The sequence below is a fragment of the Haliotis rubra genome, unplaced genomic scaffold, assembly GCF_003918875.1.
Source record: "Haliotis rubra isolate DU_JTF1 unplaced genomic scaffold, ASM391887v1 Scf350, whole genome shotgun sequence".
NCBI classification, from domain to species: domain Eukaryota; kingdom Metazoa; phylum Mollusca; class Gastropoda; order Lepetellida; family Haliotidae; genus Haliotis; species Haliotis rubra.
In genome coordinates, this window is record NW_025767025.1 from 625,166 (window position 1) to 651,870 (window position 26,705).

Genomic DNA, 26,705 nt, shown 5'->3' on the forward strand with positions numbered 1-26,705 from the left:
TTACCTTCACAACTGATACGGGCATTGTTGTTCCTCTACCCATGTTGACAGCACGTGAGTGAGGACGTGACAAGCATGGATGTTATAGTTTTTGTCAATAAACGCATAATAAACTTAGAAAAGTTTTCATTTCAGTAGGTTTCTCCTGTACAATAACCCATTTATGTCATTTAGGTACTCATCTATGGTACAAGTAGAGAGTGTTTTTTATTTTTATGCTGATATATACAGATGTCGTCCTTTTTCAATCGATTGTCTCCACGATATCTACCAAAACATAATTCTATTTTATTGATCAATACTTTAGTGGTTAAAGCGTTTACTCGTCACGCTGAAGACCAGGGTTTGATTCCCCACATGGGTACAATGTGTGAAGCCCATTTCTGCACGGTGTCCACCCACCCACGTATTGCCGGAATATTGCTGAAAGAAGCGGAAAACCATACTCACTCACTCACTCTGAAATGTTAACCCGTCTTCTGTTTGCATCTTATACCTCTTGATCATGTTTTCTGGTGTTCTTTCCCACATGGGTTCAATGTGTGAAGCCCATTTCTGGTGTCCCCCACCTTGATATTGCTGGAATATGGTTGGAGGGTGATTGGGTAGCCTAGTGTTAAACCCCACAATGTATAAAGGCCATATCTTGTGGCTCTTGCCATGACATTGCTGGATTGTTGCTAAAAGCAGTATGAAACTAAACTCACTCACTCATTCTGGTGTTCTTTTTATACACACTGATCAGTACTGATGCAGATAGTACAGATCACTTACCCGTGAAGGTCAGGGTTAGAATTGGCCTTCAGTAACCCATGCTTGTCGTAAGAGGCGACTAACGGGATTGATGGGATCGGGTGGTCAGGCTCGCTGACTTGGTTGACACATGTCATCGGTTCCCAATTGCGCAGATGGATGCTCATGCTATTGATCACTGGATTGTCTGGTCCAGACTCGATTGTTTACAGACCGCTGTCATATAGGTGGAATATTGCTGAGTGCGGCATAAAAGTAAACTTGCTCACAGATCACTTAGTGTCTGTTGATGTTCTATTATGCATGGTCTGATCAACCTGTTTCTCTTGTATCAAAGCGCTACTGAGCAGCAGTGGTTGGACATTAGGTGCTATAATAGTGCATTGTTCTTTTTTTTCTTTCTTATAATTATGTCAATCACTGGATTGTCTGGTTCAGACATAATTATTTATAGACCTCTTTCATATAGTTGGAGTGAGTGAGTGAGTATGGTTTTACGCCGCTTTTTTAGCAATATTCCAGCAATATCACGGCGGGGGACACCAGAAATTGGCTTCACACATTGTAACCATGTGGGGAATCGAACCCGGGTCTTCGGCGTGACGCATATAGTTGGAATACTGCTGAGTGTTGTATTAAACATAACAAACACACACTCTCTACACCTTATGACTGCAGAGATCACTGTAGTGGCTATAGACTTAACGCTTAGTCGCTGAATATGTATAATTTTGATAGTAACAACTAAACCCATTTTAATTGAAAAGGAGCCCCAGTGAGTTTGGAGATTCAGAACCTGAGGAAATCTAGACTTGCTTCATTTAGAGCTTTAGCATTGCAAGGAGGGCTAGGCTGTAGGGAAAATAATGTGGTTCAGGGACTGAGACAGACTATAGTGGCTATTGCTCTTCCACTCGCTGGTGCGTAGACTATTGTGGTATCTAATGAAAATCAAGACATTTGTATGGCACTAGAATCCAGTTGACTCCTGAGTTTCTTGGACTTCAGTCCTGCCCCACAACAAAGCACATGTGTTACGTGTGGTCTCACCTTAGCCAAGTGAGTTTGTTCAAAATTGCCTCTGTTCACCCAGCACAAAATGGGTACCTGGTGGGATAAGTCATGTGACTTGGGCCTATAACCTTCTAGCGCCTAACAGGCGCTTGGGTTATCCGGGTAATAATGTACTGTGCTATTCATTGTTAGCTCTATAAGCATACCTGGTGTGGAGTTTGGCGCTATGTAAATGGACACATTGTTATCATTAGTCGAATCAGCTGCTCCAAAGTGCTAGTTGAGACTCCATCCTACCGGATATAGTCATCCCTTGCCATAACGCAGGTCTCAGGAGTAAATAGATGACACCCGCGTTTAACATAACATTGAATAAAGGCCTAGTAAAATTGTATTTTTCATGTGCATAGCATAACTGCTATTTCCTGTATTTGCCCAGTCAAAACTGTTGTATCGTTGGAGGTGAATAACAAACTTTGTAGATGAAATAGGAAACTTGCAATGAAGCATCACTAGACATGATAATTCAATTGTCGTTCCTGTTATGCTACCTGTTATTCAACTAAGCCGGAAATATGAACAGTAAATAACATGCAATAGTTATGATTAATACACATGTGATACAAGAAATAAATGATCATCATAATATAGTCCTGAGTTCAAATGTACAGATGAGTCTCCCCGGGTTTTATATGATAGGTAATTCCTGTGTATTTGATTCAACAATTTTGTAAAATGCTCCCTCAATATATTCCTAGGAGTAACAGCTGACACAGTATTTTTTCAAGTAACAGTACCTTATGTCCCAATAACTCCATTAAATACTTGATGTGCATGTGTGTATGAACACTAGACTAAAGCTTTGCCTCTGAATATATAAGTAACAAACAAGCCCATTTAAACTGAAAAGGAGCCCCAGGGAGACCAGAGATTCAGAACCTGAGGAAATCTAGACTTGCTTTATTTAGGGCTTTAGCACTACAGATAGGGCTTGGCAGTAGGGAAAATAATGTGGTTCATGGACTGTGAGACAGACTATATTGACACCAGCAGCTTATTATCACTGTTCGTGTGAATATTTGGTATTGTATGTTTATACTGTATGTACTGTTTGGATGCATGTGTGTGACAGTTAAAAAAACGTGAATCCTTCCTTATGTCTTTTTCTCGAAGAGGGCAAGGAATTCCTTGTCCCCACCTGTAACAGGGATACAGCAATAAACTATTAAAGAAATAAAATAAAATAAAATAAAAACTCCATTGAATACAATAAGCGGTCTAAAATGTTTCTGTCTGTAAACTGCAATTGGTAGAATGGTATGCTATGCTTTCACAGGCCCTGCTTTATTTGGAATTTATAAAGGAATTTTTATTTGACAGAATATTTTCATGGCTCACAAGTTTAAAAAGCGACTCCCATAAACAGTTGCTGTGAGTCACAATGAATTTTATTTTTAAAAGCCTATGTAAAACCTTAGTCAGTTTTGCTTTGAATGTTGTGGCTCCTTGTCTACCTCAGACTTATGGTGGCAAAGAGTTCTATAGCAAGGACCGGGCTTTGAAAAACAATGGTCACCAAACTTTGCTTTCTGTATTGAGAGTTCGCTCAACCGGTACTGACCATTTGACCTTGAGGCTTATACTCCTGAATGAGCTGTTGAAGGTTGAGTGGAGCTAGGCAGTGTCTGTTCTTTAAGATCAGCAGGAGAATCTTGAACTTCATCCTGTCAGTGGACTTGAGCCATTGTAAGTTTTGTGGAGACACTTTTACTGCTTTTGTGGAAAACCTGGCTGCAGAAGTCTGGATGTAATGGAGTTTGTGAATCAGATATTTTGGTTGGCCAATGAGCAATGAGCAGAAGTCCAGATGTGGTGTAACAGGCATCATAGTGTTTATTTGGCATCTGTATTGCCTGTGTCAATTCAGTATAAGCCTAATGGCTGTACAGACCACTGTGGTGTATACAGGTGTTCTGTTTGTACTTAATGGTTGTACAGACCACTGTGGTGTATACTGGTGTTCTGTTTGTACTTAATGGTTGTACAGATCACTGTGGTGTATACTGGTGTTCTGTTTGTACTTAATGGTTGTACAGACCACTGTGGTGTATACTGGTGTTCTGTTTGTACTTAATGGTTGTACAGACCACTGTGGTGTATACTGGTGTTCTGTTTGTACTTAATGGTTGTACAGACCACTGTGGTGTATACTGGTGTTCTGTATGTACTTAATGGTTGTACAGACCACTGTGGTGTATACTGGTGTTCTGTTTGTACTTAATGGTTGTACAGACCACTGTGGTGTATACTGGTGTTCTGTATGTACTTAATGGCCATACAGATCACTGTGGTGTATACTGGTGTTCTGTTTGTACTTAATGGTTGTACAGACCACTGTGGTGTATACTGGTGTTCTGTTTGTACTTAATGGTTGTACAGACCACTGTGGTGTATACTGGTGTTCTGTTATGTACTTAATGGTTGTACAGACCACTGTGGTGTATACAGGTGTTCTGTTTGTGTACTTAATGGCCATACAGACCACTGTGGTGTATACTGGTGTTCTGTTTGTACTTAATGGTTGTACAGATCACTGTGGTGTATACTGGTGTTCTGTTTGTACTTAATGGTTGTACAGACCACTGTGGTGTATACTGGTGTTCTGTATGTACTTAATGGTTGTACAGACCACTGTGGTGTATACTGGTGTTCTGTTTGTACTTAATGGTTGTACAGATCACTGTGGTGTATACTGGTGTTCTGTATGTACTTAATGGTTGTACAGACCACTGTGGTGTATACTGGTGTTCTGTTTGTACTTAATGGTTGTACAGATCACTGTGGTGTATACTGGTGTTCTGTTTGTACTTAATGGTTGTACAGACCACTGTGGTGTATACAGGTGTTCTGTTTGTACTTAATGGTTGTACAGACCACTGTGGTGTATACTGGTGTTCTGTATGTACTTAATGGTTGTACAGATCACTGTGGTGTATACTGGTGTTCTGTTTGTACTTAATGGTTGTACAGATCACTGTGGTGTATACTGGTGTTCTGTTTGTACTTAATGGTTGTACAGACCACTGTGGTGTATACAGGTGCTCTGTTTGTACTTAATGGTTGTACAGATCACTGTGGTGTATGCAGGTGTTCTGTTTGTACTTAATGGTTGTACAGATCACTGTGGTGTATACTGGTGTTCTGTTTGTACTTAATGGTTGTACAGACCACTGTGGTATATACAGGTGTTCTGTTTGTACTTAATGGTTGTACAGATCACTGTGGTGTATACTGGTGTTCTGTTTGTACTTAATGGTTGTACAGACCACTGTGGTGTATACAGGTGTTCTGTATATACTTAATGGTTGTACAGATCACTGTGGTGTATACTGGTGTTCTGTTTGTACTTAATGGTTGTACAGATCACTGTGGTGTATACTGGTGTTCTGTTTGTATTTTAATGGTTGTACAGATCACTGTGGTGTATACTGGTGTTCTGTTTGTACTTTGGTGTTTAATGGTTGTACAGACCACTGTGGTGTATACTGGTGTTCTGTTTGTACTTAATGGTTGTACAGACCACTGTGGTGTATACAGGTGTTCTGTTTGTACTTAATGGTTGTACAGATCACTGTGGTGTATACTGGTGTTCTGTTTGTACTTAATGGTTGTACAGATCACTGTGGTGTATACTGGTGTTCTGTTTGTACTTAATGGTTGTACAGACCACTGTGGTGTATACAGGTGTTCTGTTTGTACTTAATGGTTGTACAGATCACTGTGGTGTATACTGGTGTTCTGTTTGTACTTAATGGTTGTACAGACCACTGTGGTGTATACAGGTGTTCTGTATGTACTTAATGGTTGTACAGATCACTGTGGTGTATACTGGTGTTCTGTTTGTACTTAATGGTTGTACAGACCACTGTGGTGTATACTGGTGTTCTGTATGTACTTAATGGTTGTACAGATCACTGTGGTGTATACTGGTGTTCTGTTTGTACTTAATGGTTGTACAGATCACTGTGGTGTATACTGGTGTTCTGTTTGTACTTAATGGTTGTACAGATCACTGTGGTGTATACTGGTGTTCTGTTTGTACTTAATGGTTGTACAGATCACTGTGGTGTATACAGGTGTTCTGTTTGTACTTAATGGTTGTACAGATCACTGTGGTGTATACTGGTGTTCTGTTTGTACTTAATGGTTGTACAGATCACTGTGGTGTATACTGGTGTTCTGTTTGTACTTAATGGTTGTACAGATCACTGTGGTGAATACTGGTGTACAAATCACTGGTGAATACTGGTGTACAGATCACTGTGGTGAATACTGGAGTACAGATCACTAGTGAATACGGGTGTACAGATCACTAATGAATAGTGGTGTACATATCACTAGTGAATACTGGTATACAGATCACTGTGGTGAATACTGGTATACAGATCACTGTGGTGAATACTGGTATACAGATCACTGTGGTGAATACTGGTGTACAGATCACTGTGGTGAATACTGGTATACCGTGGTGCGGATCACTGTGGTGAATACTGGTATACAGATCACTGTGGTGAATACTGGTGTACAGATCACTGTTGTGAATCACTGTGTGTACAAATGTACAAATCACTGGTGAATACTGGTGTACAGATCACTGTGGTGAATACTGGTGTACAGATCACTAGTGGTGAATACTGGTGTACAGATCACTAGTGAATACTGGTGTACAGATCACTAGTGAATACTGGTGTACAGATCACTGTGGTGAATACTGGTATACAGATCACTGTGGTGAATACTGGTATACAGATCACTGTGGTGAATACTGGTATACAGATCACTGTGGTGAATACTGGTATGCGGATCACTGGTGAATACTGGTATACAGATCACTGTGGTGAATACTGGTATGCAGATCACTGGTGAATACTGGTATACAGATCACTGTGGTGAATACTGGTATACGGATCACTGGTGAATACTGGTATACAGATCACTGTGGTGAATACTTGTGTACATATCACTGTGATGAATACTGGTGTACAGATCAAGGTGGTGAATACTGGTGTACAGATACATTGTGGTGAATACTGGTATACAGATTACTGTTGTGAAAACTGGTATACAGATCACTGGTGAATACTGGTATACAGATCAATGTGGTGAATACTGGTATACAGATCACTGTGGAATACTGGTGTACAGATCACTGTGGTGAATACTTGTGTACAGATCACTGTGGTGAATACTGGTACACAGATCACTTTGGTGAATGCTGGTATACGGATCACTGTGGTGAATGCTGGTATACATATTACTGTGGTGAATACTGTGTACAGATCACTGTGGTGAATACTGGTATACAGATCACTGTGGTGAATACTGGTATACATATTACTGTGGTGAATACTGTGTACAAATCACTGTGGTGAATACTGGTAAACAGATCACTAGTGAATACTGGTATACATATTACTGTGGTGAATACTGTGTACAGATCACTGTGTTGAATACTGGTGAACAGGTGAATACAGATCACTGTGGTGAATACTGGTATACAGATCACTGTGGTGAATACTTGTATACAGATTACTGGTGAATACTGGTAAACAGATCACTAGTGAATACTGGTATACAGATTACTGTGTTGAATACTGGTATACAAATCATGGTGGTAAATACTGGTATACAGATCACTGTGGTGAATACTGGTATACATATCACTGTGGTGAATACTTGTATACAGATCACTGGTGAATACTGGTATACAGATCACTGTGGTGAATACTGGTATACAGATCACTGTGGTGAATACTTGTATACAGATTACTGGTGAATACTGGTAAACAGATCACTAGTGAATACTGGTATACAGATCACTGTGTTGAATACTGGTATACAAATCATGGTGGTAAATACTGGTATACAGATCACTGTGGTGAATACTGGTATACACTGTGGTGAATACTTGTATACTGTGGTGAAATACTGAATACTATACAGATCACTGTGGTGAATACTGGTGTACAGATCAATGTGGTGAATACTGGTATACAGATCACTGTGGTGAATACTGGTATACAGATCACTGTGGTGAATACTGGTGTACAGATCACTGTGGTGAATACTGGTATACAGATCACTGTGGTGAATACTGGTATACAGATCACTGTGGTGAATACTGGTGTACAGATCACTGTGGTGAATACTGGTATACAGATCACTGGTGAATACTGGTATACAGATCACTTCACTGTTGAGAAAACTGGTATACAGATCACTGTGGTGAATACTGGTATACAGATCACTGTGGTGAATACTGGTATACAGATCACTGGTGAATACTGGTATACAGATCTCTGTGGTGAATACTGGTGTACATATCACTGGTGAATACTGGTGTACATATCACTGTGGTGTATATTGGTATTCTGCGAAAACTTGGGAAAGTAGACGTTGGTTTTAAAGGTATGTTAGTAAGAAATATAAATCTTAATCCACACATTTTTAACAGAAAACTGGAGACACAATCTTTCTATGAAGTAACCAAATCATTTAACAGATGGACCCTGGGGTCCACCTTGTACTATACTGCCCAAAATAGTCAAGGATCATGGATAGACAGATTAACTCTTGTGAAATAAAAGCAATTGATGTTTTCTAACTTCCTTTCAGTAGCATATGGAGAAAATGAAATAAAGAGGTTTAGAAACACGTCTGACTGCCAAGTGAATGATAAAACATGGGTTACTTGTAAATTGTATATATCAAAGTTAAGTTAAATTTACATGTACACAACTTGTTATGGAATAACAACTTTGTTCTTGTTGCCATTCTGGTGAGGGTTGGTGGGGTAGCCTAGTGGTTAAAGTGTTCGCTAGTCACGCTGAAGACCTATGTTCGATTCCCACATGGCTACAATAAATGAAGCCCATTTCTGGTGTCCCCTGCCATGATATTGCTGGAATATTATTAAAAGAGGCGTAAAACTAAACTCATTCACTCACTCTTAAAGGTTGACAGATGAAAAAATGATGGGATTACAACATATCATACTGAAGCAGAGACGTTTCAATGTATACCATTGACAATCAAGACAATAGACTAGTCGGCCAGTGATCTTCTGGTTTTGACCTTTATTGAAGAACGGTGTCAGGTGAAACAAATTTGATGAGGACATGTCAATGTTTACTTCAGTCCCACCAGTGACCAAGTTACCTATGATATTTGTTCCAAGAACTAGAACGCCATGAATGAAAACAAGCGGTGCAAATCCACCGTTTCTCTTTTAATTGTGATCAAAGAAATCTTTCATGTAGATCCCCATCAGTTTGAGAAGTCCTTACCTTGGAAGTATCCACTGTCCAAATATGGTCAATATTCTTGTAGAAGTTACAGTAGACGTCCAAGTAGGGATTGACACAGTTAGTTGTTAGTTGCTAGTCCATTAGTATGAAACTAGTGAAAATATATGGGACTTACTTCTCCCTTACCTAGTTACCAGGTTTATTACATAAGCTGCTAGTCTGGCAAACGGACCAGAGATATATAACCAATGGCGTCCAATACTATGTTTTATACATTTGAATAACTGCACCTAAAGCTGTCTTCTGGTGTCCCTGGTGTCCCCTGTGATATTGCTGGAATATTGCCAAAAGAAGATTAAAAATAAACTCGCTCACTCACTCCTCATGCTGCCCATAACTGGCTTGTCTGAACTTGATTTCACAGGCTGTTTCTCCATTTTGTTTGAGTTGAATGAATAAGTGAGTCAGTAAGGTTTTAGGCTTCTTTCAACATTATTATTGTACATTTTTTATACCAAACTTATCCAGATACCAGTATCTGCTCAAATGTGTTGTATTTTGTTCCTGAGCAGTGGATCCGTCTGCTTACCAGTCATCATTTTCAAAATTCCCTGGGGAGGGTATGACCCAAGCTGCCTCAGGACAACAAGTGTTTCTGTACTGGTGGGTGGGGTAGGTAAGCGGTTAAAGCGTTCGCTCATCACGCAGAAGAACCGGGTTCCATTTCCAACATTGTACAATGTGTGAAGCCCATTACTGGTGTCCCACTGTGATATTGTTGTAATATTGCTAAAATTGGCCTAAAACCCAACTCACTCACATGAGAGGGTTCCTTTGAATCAACAGACTGAATGTACAGTGTTGTCACTACTCAGTGTCCGGTAAAGACCCGTAAACATCCATTGGTCCAACAATAACCTTGTCATTGCTGGGATACATCAGCACCTGGTGTCTAACACTTCGGACCACTCTCAGGGCGGTGGGGTAGCCTAGTGGTTAAAGCGTTCGCTCTTCACGCCGAAGACCCTGGGTCGATTCCCCATATGGGTACAATGTGTAAAGCCCATTTCTGGTGTCCCCCACCGTGATATTGCTGGAATATTGCTAAAAGCAGCGTAAAACCCAACTCGCTTGCCAGTAATATCAGTGGAAGACACCCAATGTAACCATTTGACTGCCCCATTAATCACTGAGAAACAAGGTCCTCAAAAATCAACACCTGTTGTCTTACTCCTCATGCTAAGAATGAAAACAAAGGAAGTTATTTATTTTGTTGTTTTTTTATTTGTTCTTTTTATTTTTTGTCAAATATACTGTACAAATAACAGTACTGATTGCTTAAGGTCTCGCTCAAACTTGTAGTAGTTTGTACAATAAATTAGTTCTACATTCTTGAGTCGATGTTGTACAAAGATGTGTAGTCAACAAAATATATACAAACATGTGCCCTTGTGCCAAGACCCTCCATGAACAATGCACGCACACACACTACCACACATCCGACTCGGTCACATCATGCATTGCCCACTCATGACAAAATGCTTCAAGATTGAAATGTGTTTATATTTTTTGAGGAAAATATCAAATTGGCAAGTCATATGAACTTGTTTCAAACAAGAAAAAAGTCATTAAAATATCATTCATATACTTTTCATGATTTTAAAACAAATGTACCAGTGATATTCATGACAACATGTAAGTTTGTCATGTAAAATTCAAGTCACTTAACAGCTAGCCAATCAGCATCACAATCCTTGTCCATCAAAGGAGGGCCTCGCATGGGCAATAACAAGCATATCATATGGGCCCCGAACCAGTATCAGATCTCTCTGATACAGTGGTCTTCACAACTCTTATTACCAGAATTATTACCACATCTTGTCCAGAAAAACATGGAAATTGCTCCTTTGGTGGGGCTTAAGTACTCACAAAACATTAAGTAGATAATTTGACAATGGACACTTTTTCTCCACAAGAAATGCAATAATTCTGGGTTTATTTTGCCATTCAGTCTGAGGTATAAACCATGTTGAATATATATCAATCAAAACTGCCCACAAAGCCATTGCACACACTGGAAGAGAGGATTTCATGAGGGGGGGGTTACCGAGGGGGTGGATTTCGCGGATCAGTAATTATGCATTGAACAGTAATAATTAAAATAATGTTTACCCCTTTTGTACAGTTACTTTATTCTAAGCAATAATGAAACTCAAGCTTTTGTATACCTTCCTTTCGTTAATGCTAAAAACTTGAAGTAACATGAAAAATCAACCCTGAGACCTGTTCAATCCTGTTAAGGATTTATGCCATTTTAAAACAAGTTTGGCCTCAGACTTTTTCATACTACTCCACTCAGCACTTGTATGCATCCAACAAACATATACCATTGGCATCTAAAAATAATAGAAATGACAACCATGTCCAAATCCTGCCACTGAAATCTGTCTATTACACAAATGATATAATGTCTGAACAATTTTATACGATTGCCCCACAACTTGAGAGATGTTATTTTTCTGTATTTAAAACTTCTTGTCCCAATCCACTATTTATTCATAGTTCTAAAAAATATTGTAACCATAGGTTACGGACATTGTTGTAGTGCTACAGAACCTTTTGAATTGGGCCAAGAATTAAAAAAGACTTATATTTGGGCTGTGCACTGGACAGTTCTCAGCGGAGAAACTTGTTAACCCTTTCAAGGAATGTTAACCACTCGGGTACACTGAGTAGAGAATGGTCCGTGAAAGGGGCTGGACATGTCGTCATCACGTGTAGCACACAGTATTATGCGTCTAGCCTATAGGAGCATTTAGCTGCAGCAAATAGAGAGGAAACACAAGATGCTGGAGGTAGAAATGAGCTTACCAGCTCTAGGGTTAATGCTGTAGCCGATTTGGGCCGACCTGAGGCGATGTGGCTACATTATACTAAAACAGCTTCACTTACAGTCTTAAAAACGCAAATTACATTTGAATAATAACTAAGAAAGATGTCCTTTAATTTTCCAGCAATATTTTAGTTTTTTCATTTCCTTGTAACTGAAGCCAATGAGCAGTTTTAGCCACATCCCCATCTTGCATTGCTCTTCTCACTCACTCTCCACACACGCCCGTGTCACATATATGTACAAAGTTTGTCTCATGCTCTCACTCTATTGCGTCTGTACACAGCTAATACTTCGTATGATTCCCAGAAACCTCCGCCTCCCCAAGACGGTCGCAGCCAATAGAATTGAGGTATATGGGGTCACATGGTGGAGGCTTCTTGTTCGATTGCTAATGTCTCCCTCCTTAAGTACACACGAACTGCTCGTTTTTGAGCCTCTTTCTGACACAAAAAAATACCCGTCTTCAGAGTTGCATTGTGGCGACACAGTCACCATTCGTCCACAACTTGACCATTGTACTTTAGCGACCATGTCGCTTAACGTCCAGTATCCTCATTAAATAGCACTGAAGTTTTGAGGACACTTTGCGCCATTGGTGGAGCATTTCTGCTTCACAGGATTTGAGCCAATCACAGTTGCTGTATTATGTTGCTCCACAACCCGTTGTGCTATACGTCAACCTGGGAGTTTTGTCTCGTTCGGTTCACAGAGTTCGTATGCAAATGAGGCCCTGGAATGACAGAGTGTGGGCTGTCGTAACAGTCACGTGTTTTGGCTGGCACATGATTGGCTGACGGGTGACAGACTTGAGTATTTACAGTTGCATGCTGGGACTTTGCTGATACGCGTGGGCATGCTCCGTTCGGCACCTTGTGTGATTTCTCACGTGTAGAGTCTGAAAACAACATTCAAAATATTAATTGGTTGCCCTGAATATATTTTCTTTACAAAAGAAAAGCCGGTATCTAGGATATGATGTAGATATACTTGATCCTTTAACTGTAACTCATGCCTTGTTTTCAATACAATATTTTAATATTTTTTAGTGAAGTAACAGTTATCATGGTCATTGTTACCAAATCATTTACATCTGACTACAAAGACACCAACATAATGAGGTAACAAGTTAAAAACCTTTCATTAAACTTGTCATATTGTTGTGAAGGTCATGAATTTATATCCTTTATGGCCATTTTTGCCAACTCATTTCCCAGAAAGCTTTGTGTCTACTGACCTACAGAGGTGGGTAACCGGTCCAGTGGGTTACATGTAATGTGAACTGGCTGTGGAGAGGTCAGTCCCCCGCCTGCTACTCCTCCACTGGCACACTCACACACACCCGAGTCTGAAAAAGCGAAAGGATAATTTAGAAAATCATCACTACACACACCAAACATAAATATTTCATGCTTGTTCTCAGAAATGAGGCCAGTTCTGTACATGCATAATATTTGTATGAAAACGTTTATGACTGTCGCATTATTCAAATATTCTAAAATCCATAAAATTAGTTCTAACCTGAGTGGTTTGCCAAGGGAGTTCCTACAGAAGAGCACTTTGAGTGAGCAACATGGGGCGACAACACACCATCAGGCCGCCCTACACTTCCTGACGACCTTGAACTTGGTATTGAGGAAATACTGTGAGATTTGTGCATGGATACTACATGTGAATGCACCCCCACAGTCCGAGAATTCTCACAGCACTCACAACTTTCACAATTGTCACAATTCCCAAGGTGTTGACACCGATCGTGATTGGTCAACTGAGGGTGAAATGTTCGTAACGTGTGATGCCCGCTTGTATGGGTACTGCTGGTGCTGTGTGAGCTAGCAATAGTGTCCGTTTCACTGTGCGGGTAGTGCAAGCTGGATATACTGTTTCCTGAAAACAAAACAACAGTTGTGAGTATTGGCAGTCAAAATATTTCTATTTCTTCAACATCATCTTCATGTCTAAATTACTCTAAGGTGTGGTTAGCTGTTTGGTTTTAAGCAATATTCATGGCACATTTCTAGTTTATGCTGTGTGTCACTTATTCAATCTCGCACATCTTTAAAATGTTATTTCAAATGAACTTTGTTTCAGTGGCAATACAATCTGCTCTACTGATCATTCAAAGTCGACAGGGCTCGTCACGATATGGCTGAAATATTGCTGATGTGACGATATATTTTAACTCACTCACTCATAGTCGACAGGGAAGAGATCTCCTTTTTCAACTCTTTAAGATTTTTATTGTGTGATGGAAGTCAAATGATACCAATGAGCTTTAGCAGAACATAAGTGGGATATTCGCCAGGATTATACACTTTTCACAATATTTAAGTACTGAACAATACGATTAGTGGGACATTCATGAATCTCACCTCCTGAATGCCTTCCTTGCTGCTGGTCAGCGAGGCTGTACTGGATAGACTGTGGCTGGTCGTCTTCATCCACATCGCTGGGGAAGATGGCGGCAGGACGGTTCCAACCATTTGGACGAAATCTCCCCGAGGAGGACTCGTAACCCGACTCCTTCATTTGGTAGTCTGGGTACTGGTAGTTAAGCACTGTTATCGGTGGCTGGCTGAAACTGCCTTCCTTGTCTGAAGAGGTGTAGCCGGAACTTGGGACTTCACAGGGCAGAGTTGTTTCATCTTGAATACAAAGATGCCCTATATAAATTATTGTGGTTGAAAAGTAAGTGCAGCAAAGGTGTAAACATATATAGAGAGAAAAGTTATAGTGGAAGTGTATGGTTTAGAGCGTGCAATATTACTACTGAATGTTTATAATTCCAATTATCAATATTTGAAGCTGTAATCATTAATTACACTTTTCCTCCTTTGAATTATTTTAAGATTTTACTCAATGATATTTACAGATTACATTAGCAATGTGCAAGTTTCGTTAAAGATATAAGTTCTGTCCTACCTGTTGGAGTGGAACTGTATAGCTCATGCCTCTTGCGTGTCTGGTAGATGATGATGACCCACACCAGGGATGTCCCCACGACGCAGCACACCACGGCAATGATGATGATGCCTGTTGTTGTCGATTCATCATCCAAACCAAACCCAGCGGCAGCATGGTTCCCGAAACTCCCGTCACCGGCCCGCAGTTTCAGCAATGTCTTGCCCTTCTGCTCTCCGAGGGTGTTGGACATCTTGCAGGTGTAGGTTCCTTTGTCTGAGGGCTGGGTGTCCACGATGATCAGCAACTGGTCGTCTGCGGTGGTGAAGTGACGATCGGTGAACACAAGTTCTTTGTCATCCTTAAGCCATTTCAGCTTGGGTTTAGGTTTGCCAGAAGCGCGACACTCTAGAACCACTGTGTCCCTTACTTGAAATACCTTCTCCTCATCCATTGGCTGACTGAAGGAAGGGGTTTCTGAAACACAAAAGAAAACAAAAGTGAGCTACTGTACCCTCAATAAACAATACTTTGATCAATTTGAGAGTTTTAGCTACCTGTTCTTCAATAAGGTACAAGCCTTATATTTTTCAGAATTCTCAGTGAAATTATTTTACTCAACTTAAAAAATAAAATTCCTGTTCCCTATAATCTGAAATCAGTAAGAATATGATCTTGTGCGAAAATTAAAACCAATCAAACATCATACAGTGAAGCTCCTAAAATATCTGTTCCAGTTAAGCCAGGCCTTACCAAGCACAGTCAATGTTGCATTGATGATGATGGTTCCTGCATCGTTGGTGGCGGTACAACTGTAGATGCCCTCATCCTCTGTCCGTGTGTTAGTGATGAAGAACGTGTCATCGGACGGCATGACATGCATGCGTCGGTCGCGGGCTGCCGGGAAGTTGATTCCACCGTCCTTCTGCCAGGCGATGGTGGGCTGAGGTTGCCCCGTGGCGGAACACTCCAGCTTGGCAGTGGTCCCCACCTTCACGGTGACATCAACAGGGATCTTCGTGAACACAGGGAACACTGAAACACAGAGGTGGTATTGTAAAACAGAGGAATACGATATAAAGCTCTTGCTCTCCACATTATACCTTTCAAGGTGCCATTGTACATAACATAGATTGTGAAAGTTGCTAAGGTATGGGAGTTTCGGTCACCTTAGCGCTAAGATCGCTTTGAAGAATGGCACCCAGATCAAAAGGTCATTATCAATGTGTTGTGACACCTACTAAAAGGAACCAAATAACATCCTGACCAAGAGGGATTTTCTGATTTACTTTAGATGTAAAATTTCCGTTACTGCATGTCATATTTAATTCTCTCATGACCAAAAAAATTCAGCCTTATTATTTATTTTGGAATTACATGCCGTACTTAACTGGAAACAACTGAATATTCTTAGCTGTGAGCTTGAGAGACCCTAGTCCAGGGGAGCTAACTCTTACCATGCACACTGATTTCAGCCTTCTTTGAGTAAGATGAACCGAAGTTGTTTGTGATGACACACTGGTAGAGGCCGTTCATGTCATCCTGCACATTTCGCATGTGCAGGCGAGATGTGTAGCTCATCGCATCACCATCCTGGACACCTTCAGTCACAACATCGGCACTGGTCAGGAGCTGAAATACATCATCAGCTACTAAAACATGGAACTTCCATTATGTATTCATATTCACAGCATATCTTTGAAACGTTACGCTTTATTAATTATCGGAAAGTCTGGTTATAAGGATCTGCCTGCAAAGGCAAAATCATACTGCTTCATTGTGTTAAACTTAATAAAAGATTTTAGCATGTGTACATACGATGTTATCCTTCTTCCACTGGAACTTTGGCGTGCCTTCTCCAGGCACCTTCACAATGCAGCCCAGGGTCACATTGTCTCCCTTCAGTGCTATCTGAGACTTCGGATCTTCCAGAATCAATGGCTTGGACAAATTGACTGAAACACAAGAAATACTTATGTAATCTTCTGAATCGACCATTTCTACAATAGATCACGAAAATCATCCAAATTTGTTCTTATTATTGTAGGTTTTGGTAAAACTTACTGCATTTGAAATCTTCAAACTGCACGTCGAAGATGTTGCGTCCCTTGAGGGATATGGGGTGACTGCACACAGCGTGGACGCTGGATTCGAACCCAGCCTGACGTAACCAGGCAGGGAGCCAGGCAATCTGGCAGTCACACAGCAAGTTGCTGGTGTTGAAATGTCTGAGGAGAGGAATTAGAAATATTTTATGCATTCTCAAAAGGGTACATTATAGAGTAGTGGGTTGGACCAATGAAGTAAGTACCATAAATAGGCAGACGACAACTGATGTATTGTAGGTGGGGCAAGAGGAGTTAAGATGGGTGGGGCAAGAGGTTTGTGGGGTAGGAGCAAGAATGAAAAGTGTGGGAGGGCTGAGGGGTGGACTGGGAGGGTGAGACTAAAAACACTTTTTCTTTGTTTATTTGGTTGTTAAATGCCACACTGAGCAATATGACAGCGGTCTGTAAATAATCGAGCCTGGACCAGGCAATCCAGTGATCAACATCGATACACTTGGGATTTGATAGGAGCCTGCCCACCTGATCCTGTTAGTCGTCTCTTACGACAAGCATGGGTTACTGAAGATCAATTCTAACACAGATCTTAACGGGTCAAATGTATTTCTATGGTATTGATGTGGAGTTATGAAAAATGAGAAAAGTTCATTGCAGAAAGATGGTGGATGATAATTTCACTGGCTGATGGGTATAAGTTTGTGCTCTGGTCAGTCATGAAAAATAATATTATTTATGTTGAAAGTGCACTTACAGGTCACGCATGTTGAGACCAACAAATGGATTCTCCTCAATGGACGTGATGGCGTTGTCTTCCATATACAGGTGTCTCAACTTGTCCAAGCCATCGAAGGCTTCACGTGTAATAGACAGAATCTTATTGGTGGCAAGACTCAGCTTAACCAGCTTCCGTAACCCATCAAATGCTGAATTTGAATCCTCAATGGCATCAGCAATCTCATTGTTATTCAACTCCCTGCAAACAAGAAGAATACACTTTAGTCGAATATGGGCCACGGAAAGGTCGAAGTATAACCAAAGCCTACTTCTTGAACACTTCCCCTTTCTTATTTGAAAGGAAGATGTTTACTCGAGGAATGGTCCCAATTAGACTCAAATGCCACAACTATCCTCCTCAAAAAACTCTCTGTTGACACTAGTGCTCAAATATTGTCCTTGTGTGCACGAGGAGATGTCTATGAGTGATCGTAGGCACGACACAAAGGAGGTCTCTGTAAGGAGCCCACAATTTTCTCACTTTCCTCTTGCCTCGGCAGGCCGTGGGTCAAGCCACTATCAGCATGCGACCCTGTGCAGGTGGGGCTCACTGCATGACCTGGTCTCACCCACGTGATAAGCCAACGTACTGAACAGACAGCACACCTAGCCCTAGAAAAACACACAGTCGCAATCCACAAGATTTCGGAACTTTTTATGCGAAATTTTCCCTCTCACAGTCTCACTGCTCAGAAACTTTTCTCGAACAAGTAATAAATGTCCTAGTGCCAGTCGCAGGAATATTTATTTATCCCGATATCAAACATTTATTTATTACGCGGTTGTGCCATACTGCGGCAGATGTGCGGATGAGCTGTCAACTGCTTTGTTTGAAAGGGAACTCTCACGCTACCTAATCTGGGCATTGAGGAAACGCCAATAGATCAAATTCATCAGCGATTAAACATACCATAATTCCTACACAACAGCACAATAAAATGGTTACAACTTTCAACCAATGCTTTGATAAAACAAAAACAAATATAGATTTAATTTAATTGACATCATGATGACCTTGAACCTACATTGTAAAGTTCATTACGGGCAAGTTGAAGAAAACGTTTTTGACATAATACAAAAGACGTCCATCCACAGGTTTTCGCTAAAGCATAAAGTCCCTCAGTCTACTGAAAAATATTTTGTAGGCTTTAGATGTTATTTACCATTTACCTATTTTTTTTCCAAAACAAATTTCTCAGAAAGTTGCTAAGTGAATAAGTGGGGAGGATTTTTTTCCCCCCAACAATGTGTAGAGCAGTTTTTCCTTACATATTAGAGAAATATACTTACAATGTAGTGAGAGAAGATAAGTCCTTGAAGGATCCATCATCTATCCGAGAAATCAGGTTGAAGTTGAGAAGCAGTTCCTGAAGCGCCTCTAGCTGAGCAAATGTTCTGGAGGCAATTGAACTCAGGCGATTGTGGGTCATATCCCTGAAAAACGAGAGTAAACATAATGAAGACTAATTTCAAAAACGATTGAAGCTGTCTTTTGGGGAATATGTTTAAATGCTAATCAATGCATAAAACATCTGTTTAGTTGTCACCCTTTTCCCATTTCCAGAATGGTAGAGAAAAGCTGAAGTACTTAATCAATACTCAATTCGAAAAGCCTGAAAACATTGTATTGTGAACTGCAAATACACAGCATATCTCTGAAAGCCAGACAAGAGCTATGATTACTGTTTCATGTCGATGCAGCCATGGTCCACGCCCCTTGGGAGCCTTATTATTCGAATTTGTATGTAACATTCATGAATTTACACACACCAGTTGCCAGGCCAGAGCACTGAAAGATTCTAATTTTCAAATAACAAGATAGTTGTTACCTTGATGAATGGCTGAAGCAGAATTCAAGCATTACTCACTTGACCCCTAGTGTAAGAATATCAAACACATTCCTAGTGCTGACTCAAGTGAAACAGGACAGTGAAGTAGCCAGCCTTGTACGTTCTATGAAAACTATGATGAGTCAAAACCTCCTACACCATACAAGACCCATACAAACTGACGTACTGGGAACATGGATTCCAGTTCAGGCCGAAGCAGTACCTTCCTGGCTGCCATCCCCCAATTGATGACAATAAAGTCTACACCATGTCGTTTCTCTAAGGTGACCCGTATTAGAAACATAAAACACAACCACGAATTTGGTTTCAGCACAATAAGACCCTTCAATAAGAGACCCTCATTTTCCCTGCTGGTTGTCCGCAAATGAATAAGTTTGCGATCGTCAAGCTAGCTACTGACAAGACAGTGGTTTCTTCTGTCATGTTGTGGCTCTTGAGAATTCATGACATTCGCTGCCATTATTTGATGTCATTTATGTAGTATCTCAAGAGGCTTTTCTTTTCATGACGTGAACTTCACGTCGGAGTACACAGCCTCAGATAGTAGGTGCTTCAGACTTAACACAGATCAACTTTAAATAACATTCACTTAACTGCCTCAAGTAGATAATTACTATCATACTGAGAGCAACACTGAGGTAAGTCAAGGTCTTGAATGAAGATTAATAATCCAATACACTTCTTTCCACAATGTTGAATGAAACACTTGAAGTAAGTTCCCATAAACATATTCATTACAAAGATACAATGAAGCCTTATTCTATGCTTAGGTCCCAAATAGGATTCAAAATGGCAGCTTGTGCAACAGGTAAGGGACAAATGAGGGCCAGTTATTCGATCAATTTCCTCTGCTTCATCCATCACATACATTCTAGTACTTCCTAAACTTTCTTAAAAGAAACTTATTAATACTTCTTTTCATCTCACTACATGCATCATATTGGTAGTATCACATGACTTCCATGTAAAATTGTAGATAAAGGAGGATTTCAGATTCAGAATTCATCAAAATGGTTTCTCACACAAAAGCTGGTTAAGACAAATGACAATCAGTTATTCAAGCAACTTCTTCCAAACACTTCCATTTGCTACTTATATAATGTTGAGTATGATTCTCAGATGCCAATTGTCTGCAGGAAATTCCCGTATTTCTTTAAGACAAATCCTGTCTACAACTGTCATCCATCCAACTTCCCAAACATTAAAACAGAAATAAAGTCCTCTCCATCTGAACAAGATTCAAACCATATAAACCTAACTTTCCCAATTTCATCCAAATCCAGGCCAACAAGCACATCAGCCCATAGGGAATATATCAGCACCAATGGTGTCCCTTCTCCTCCCTATATCCCACGCCTGGTGTATACTACAGCCAGGTCGAGCCCAGGTCCAGCCCTGCTGCCACCAGTTGTTGTGAATCCACATTCCAGTGGGCCCTGCTACACACTCGCTGATAGCTGCCACATGCTCCACTACCTTTGAAAGTGCTAGTTGGCGACCAACACAAATAAACAGCACTGGAACTGTTTGGAACTGTTCCCCTATCCGATTCCTCAGACAGATCACTTTTTTATCATTTGGTAAAATTCAAGCAGCAAAGTTGCCAAATCAACTTCCTTCGAAGCGAAATGATCACACTCTCATTCCGTAATTAGTCGGTTCTGCTTTCCACAAGGATCATCACAGCCTAAAAACAACATGGCCACCGTTCCCGTCTGCTTGTTTTGGTGTATCTGCCAGGTACACATCTGCTACCCCTCCAGCAGCTGCACCCAACTCAATGTACCCCCTAAAACCATGCCAACCACAATTTCCACACAGATCTGTAGATACCGAAAGATAGCAGTCACATGGTTGGCCTGCACATGAAAATTACACACCGCAATATGGAGGAACCGTCCATGAGTGGCAATGACCCTTAATACCGAGATAACTCTTGCCATGTTTGAAATCATGTATTCATAAATTCCCATGAGCCTTGGTACACCTGCAACGTCTCTGGCAAATCTCTTGACATCAATCCCATTTAACAAAATAACCTCACATCTTGCCTGTTAAATATTTGATCATATGGTATTGGACCACTTATCAATTGATGTCTACGAGAGGCAGCCATGCAGGGAGATAACCAAGTGCCAAACTAAATCTGCTCTCCGAAAAATACAGCTTACAAGGCGACCACATCACAAGTGCAACGCTCATCCAGAGTTCACATTTCCTTAATATTCCCTCACAGAAAATAAATGACTTTCAGGCTGTCTGAATGACTTGAAAAATGTTTTTGAGGATTAAATAATGCATTCACTGTTAAAAGTGAATTTTGTTTTTAATTACAGATTGAGAAAACAAATTTCTACCGAGGAACGAACCTGTAGGGAAACTACAAACAAACAATGAATGGCAAGATCTGCCACTGGGATGATTATTCACTGTGTAGCCGTTTCTCTGAATCACAGTCGAATCAAAACAAAACATCGGAGCACACAACAACGGAAGCGGTATGCAAAATAAAATTTGGTTGGTTGTTGCATAGAGTGTCGGAATGAAGCACCAAGACAACTTTTCTCACCCTCCGCAGCACAAATCCATCTAAACCAACAGCTGGTATTGACTCGAACTCTATGTGGGCTTCTGGTAAAATGCAGCGCTCACATGCAGATACTAGATAAATATGCCTGTGTTTGCGTCGGCTAATTCAGCATTGAAAACATGGAAAAGCCTTGCCACTAGAAAACGGTTCTGCAATTAACCAAAAACCCATTTCACTGAAGTTTCTTGTGACAATTATTCAATTAAAAATCCAACTAAAAAGAACTACACATCTAGAACCTATGAATAACTAACTACAAGTCAATTATTTTTACGATCCTGAGATCATTATTAGATCATTACAACTCTTTCTACCAAGACTGTTATAAAACAGAGGCACATTCAACAAAACTTTCCAAGATAATTCAAGATTCTCTCACTTTATCATAAGTAAAATAGCTTACACTAAAGTTTCCACATTTTAATCAATTTTGGGATGAATAGTGTTTTCATACAGTGCCCCGAGAAAAATAGCACAGTTGAAGTATTCGAATGGCAGCCAACCACCGAGCTGAAAGAACTGAGGTCTGCCGGGGTTATCCACCGAATAAATTCAGAAATAACAGAGTCCACAAACAAGCTAACGAGGAACGAGGAGTCTGTTGTTGGATCGCCTCTATTGGTGTTTTCCTGGTATTGTCGTCAGCTTTTGACAGGGCAGGACAGGCTCGATGCTGGCGCGCCTCTTTTCAATAGTCCACATTGAGGGTCGTTCATGCAGGCCCATGAATCTATTGTAACTGGCCCAAGTACAGCCCAGGGCTAAGGCGAAGGGGAGTTGGTATTGGGGGGTGGGTGAATATTTGCAAGATTCATGATTACAATTGTCACAATATTTTACAGCCCTGTCCAACCAGGAAAAAGCTGAGTATACAAATCACATCTCTCCTCGCCAAACAGCATCAACACTAAAACATTTCATCAGGATTTTTTTTCTTCAAATAATTCCTTTCTATCTATTCTTTTCTTGTGATACACGTATTTGTCGTTTTGAGGTCAAAGTAACTCTGAAGGTATCATTCACGAGTCTCATCCACAAAGCGCCCCCTGGTGAGAGAAAGATAGCAGATGGCCGCTCGTAAATCATCTTACTGTTTCCACCAAGAGGTAAATCATATTGTAAATCATATTGGGGAGGGGGCATCTAAGCTCAGATAATAGTATTAATCCCGATCAATCAAGCGTACAGTTCATTACATGTTCTCCTTATCAAAGTTTCTACTTACAGTAAACGACTAGGAGCCAATGAGAAAATCATTCATGCAAGAAACTGATATCATACAAATCTATCCTGTTTAGTCGGGGTCTTACGATGATGTGGACTCGTGGACTAACGTGACACTCGACATAACCGGTAGTAACAGCAGGCAGTGGACAACTGCTACAGTAGATGACAGAGAAGCTGACATGCAAGAGGGATCATCCTCTATCATCAAGGGTATTTTATCTCCATTCTACTGAGATAAATACCCTGGAGACATTTGTTACACTTGAGGCTGTTCAGGGTGTGAGAATAGTCCTGTTACAGAGGACAATCCTGATGCTGATGCTGATAATGATTGTTTTCATATTAGGGTGAGTGAGTGAGTGAGCGAGCTTGGTTTGTAATGCTGTTTTGAACAGTATTCCAGATGTCAGCCTGATGTGTGTGTGAGTGAGGTAAGTTTTCCACCACTTTTAGCAATATTCCAGCAATATCAAGGCAGGGGACACCAGAAATGGGCTTCACACATTGTACCCATGTGGGGAATCGAACCCGGGTCTTTAGCGTGATGAACGAACACTTTAACCACTAGGCTACCCCACCGCCCTGAAGTGTGAGGAAACCTCCAAGTGATGTGGATGTCAGATGTTTACAACTTTGGTGAAAGCCATAAGCCTGGTCAAGGTTCCGACAAGCCAAGAAACATAACCAGAGAGATACTGCCTTCCATGCAGTCATGCAGTACAAGAGGAACATTTGCTATACTACCAAAAGTAAAAAAACGGTATCTAAAGTTACTTACAGTTTGGTGAGTTTCTTGCAAAAACCCCAACATTCTTGCTCAATTGTGTGAATATTGTTGTGCGAGAGAGTCCTGAAAAGCAAAGAAACTGATGTGAAACCTTTTCATACCATAAACAAGCCACACTGGGAATCAAACCCTGACCATCGGTGTGACAAGAGAATGCTGTACCACGAGGCTACATGTGATTCACACCACCCTTGTACAATAAGAAAAAAGTAGGATTCTATAGGCAGGGCTCCAGATAATTTTTCATGATCAGGAGTACGTACTCCTTAATATTTCCATATAGGAGTACTGGAAAACAAAAAGAGAACATTTAGAGTACTGAATGGAATTTAATGGAGTATCTTCCCCCTACAACATATGCACCACAACATTGCTACTCTTGTGTGAACAGGTCAATAAATAAAACAATACTTTTTGAGATAAATACATCTGTAAATGATTCTAAGACCGTACACCATTGCTGTGGTGCGTATCTGCTACGTTTTCTAAATTATTTCCTACCATATCGTGCTTATTTTATATCCGTACATACACCGATATGGCCCTTATCTGGAGCCCTGTATATGGATAAGAATTTCTTTATTATATATGACGTGACGTTTGGGTATGGATTCTTATACCGTTGTCAAGAAAGAGTGAACTTCTAAAATGCCAATCAAAGAGACCCCCCCTTGTACAGTCTTGTACACATCAGTATGACTATTGGTGGTGTTTTTATTAGCATGTTGCTTGTCTTCATTCATTGTTTTCAAATTTGAATTTTCATCTGATTCAAATAATTGCTGTTCTGACATCAACAGCAGCCATATATCTACGCTATTGTGCTAGGAGCCTTGCCAAATGTTTAAATAGGTGTTATAACCTTCTCGAATGGCTTATTAGAGGTTAAACATTTGTTATCTATTATTTTTAATTGTGGAATGAATACTGAAAATAAAGTCTCTATTTCCATCTCGTCATCCAAACAATAGACCAGTGATCTACCATAAACACTCATTATTCTATCGTTCAACACGTGACACAGATCGACTGGCCAATTATTCGTTCTAATACCCCACGATGAAAGCTGCCACCGATTTGTATAACACCCAACAACGACACTGTGTATTTTTGCAGTGGCAGCCATATTGGTATACCATCTGCACGTTGTCTAAAGTCCCTCGTCCGACCTTTCCATAGGTGGAAACTGTGCACAACAATATGGCCGCCACATGTAGCGGCCGCCACCACTAATACATACACCATTAAGGTCCAAACTCCCAGCTCGCTATAATGTCTCCTAATTCTTTTGTTTTCTTGCTTTTTCATTTAAGTTTGAACACTAACCCAGTGCACGCTAACAATTGACATTGTTCATACAGTCCCTGAAACCCAGATGCCAGACTGACTTCATACCCAAATACCCAAACTTTGAAAATACCACCAACTCAGAAAATAAGAAGAAACAATTTCAAAGAACATGGCACATTAACAATTCTTGGAGGAGCATTCACGTCCTCCAATTCCAATATTGCTGAAATATGGATCTTCATAGCTAGGGCAAGTTATAATACATATCTGCATGGTAAGAGAGCGACATTATACATATCTTCATAAATAGGTGCGATATGACACTTTCATCCTAAGGGTGCAATATTTTACATATCTTCTTAGTAAAGATGAGATATGACTAATAATTTCATTGTAAGGTTGCAGTTAATAATGGTATGCTTGAAAACAATTTGGGGCACCTATGGTCATTGAAAAGAGAAACAAACTGAAGCCAAACCAAACCAAATAAACAACTTGACATCAATGAATATAACACTGGCTTTAAAATTGGTGTTTCTATAAGAAAACAGCACAAATAAATGATTTTCATAACATTTCATGTTCTAGTTACTGATATTTTTATCATTTTGCGTTTGTACATGTTTACACCACAGTTTTCACACAGCAGTCGAACATATATACTGCACAGACCCTACAGTTAACTGATATCCCACTCTCACAGCTTCAGAGGCCAAGTTCAGTACGTACAATTATACCGAAAACAACCACTGTTACCAAGAATCCTGACATTATGGAAACAATACAATCTTCTTCTAGCTCTTTGAGATGTAATTAAGCCTAAACAGGAGCTTCTGTCATGTCCTTATATCTCCACAGGACAATCAGCTTGCAAGTTATCACTCATGCTGTCAAAATAAGTCGTCTAATTGTTTTCCCCAGTGAGTTTGTAAACCTAATCAAATTAGGCTGATTTAGAAAAGGGAATATATATCGGGCCCTGCTGCTCAACTATAAAAATGCATGTCATTTTTATTAACCAAATTTATTTTTTTCACAAATTTTCCTCATAGTATGACAAGTTATCCATGTTGGACAGCTGACATTGCAATGAAGATCAAGTTCAATGAGGGCTCACATATATGTTGGCGTTATTACACATTATTTCACAGCACTTCCCGAGTCACAACCTTAAAAAACGTAACCTTCCACTTGAGACGACAGAAAGTAGTTCAGTGAATTTACACGACAGAGTGGTTTATCCAATCCCCAATATT

The 26,705-nt window shown here is 40.3% G+C and overlaps 1 protein-coding gene across 2 annotated transcripts in view; it reads right to left on the bottom strand.

Annotated features, from left to right (window-relative positions):
• Nucleotides 1–10,338: 10,338 nt before the first annotated feature.
• LOC124285043 (leucine-rich repeats and immunoglobulin-like domains protein 2) overlaps nucleotides 10,339–26,705 on the bottom strand; it is a 45,286-nt gene continuing 28,919 nt past the window's right edge. The window contains exons 9-20 of one of the 2 annotated variants that reach the window (XM_046721188.1): nucleotides 24,151–24,222; nucleotides 18,996–19,139; nucleotides 17,683–17,904; nucleotides 16,930–17,093; nucleotides 16,684–16,820; nucleotides 16,323–16,497; nucleotides 15,619–15,900; nucleotides 14,887–15,342; nucleotides 14,337–14,627; nucleotides 13,486–13,851; nucleotides 13,202–13,312; nucleotides 10,339–12,862 (exon numbers count right to left, since the gene is read on the bottom strand). In XM_046721188.1, coding sequence (XP_046577144.1) covers nucleotides 12,636–12,862; nucleotides 13,202–13,312; nucleotides 13,486–13,851; nucleotides 14,337–14,627; nucleotides 14,887–15,342; nucleotides 15,619–15,900; nucleotides 16,323–16,497; nucleotides 16,684–16,820; nucleotides 16,930–17,093; nucleotides 17,683–17,904; nucleotides 18,996–19,139; nucleotides 24,151–24,222 — 2,647 coding nt within the window. In that variant the 3' untranslated portion in view covers nucleotides 10,339–12,635. The remainder of the gene's footprint in view (nucleotides 12,863–13,201; nucleotides 13,313–13,485; nucleotides 13,852–14,336; nucleotides 14,628–14,886; nucleotides 15,343–15,618; nucleotides 15,901–16,322; nucleotides 16,498–16,683; nucleotides 16,821–16,929; nucleotides 17,094–17,682; nucleotides 17,905–18,995; nucleotides 19,140–24,150; nucleotides 24,223–26,705) is intronic. The other variant, XM_046721189.1, reaches the window with a different exon arrangement.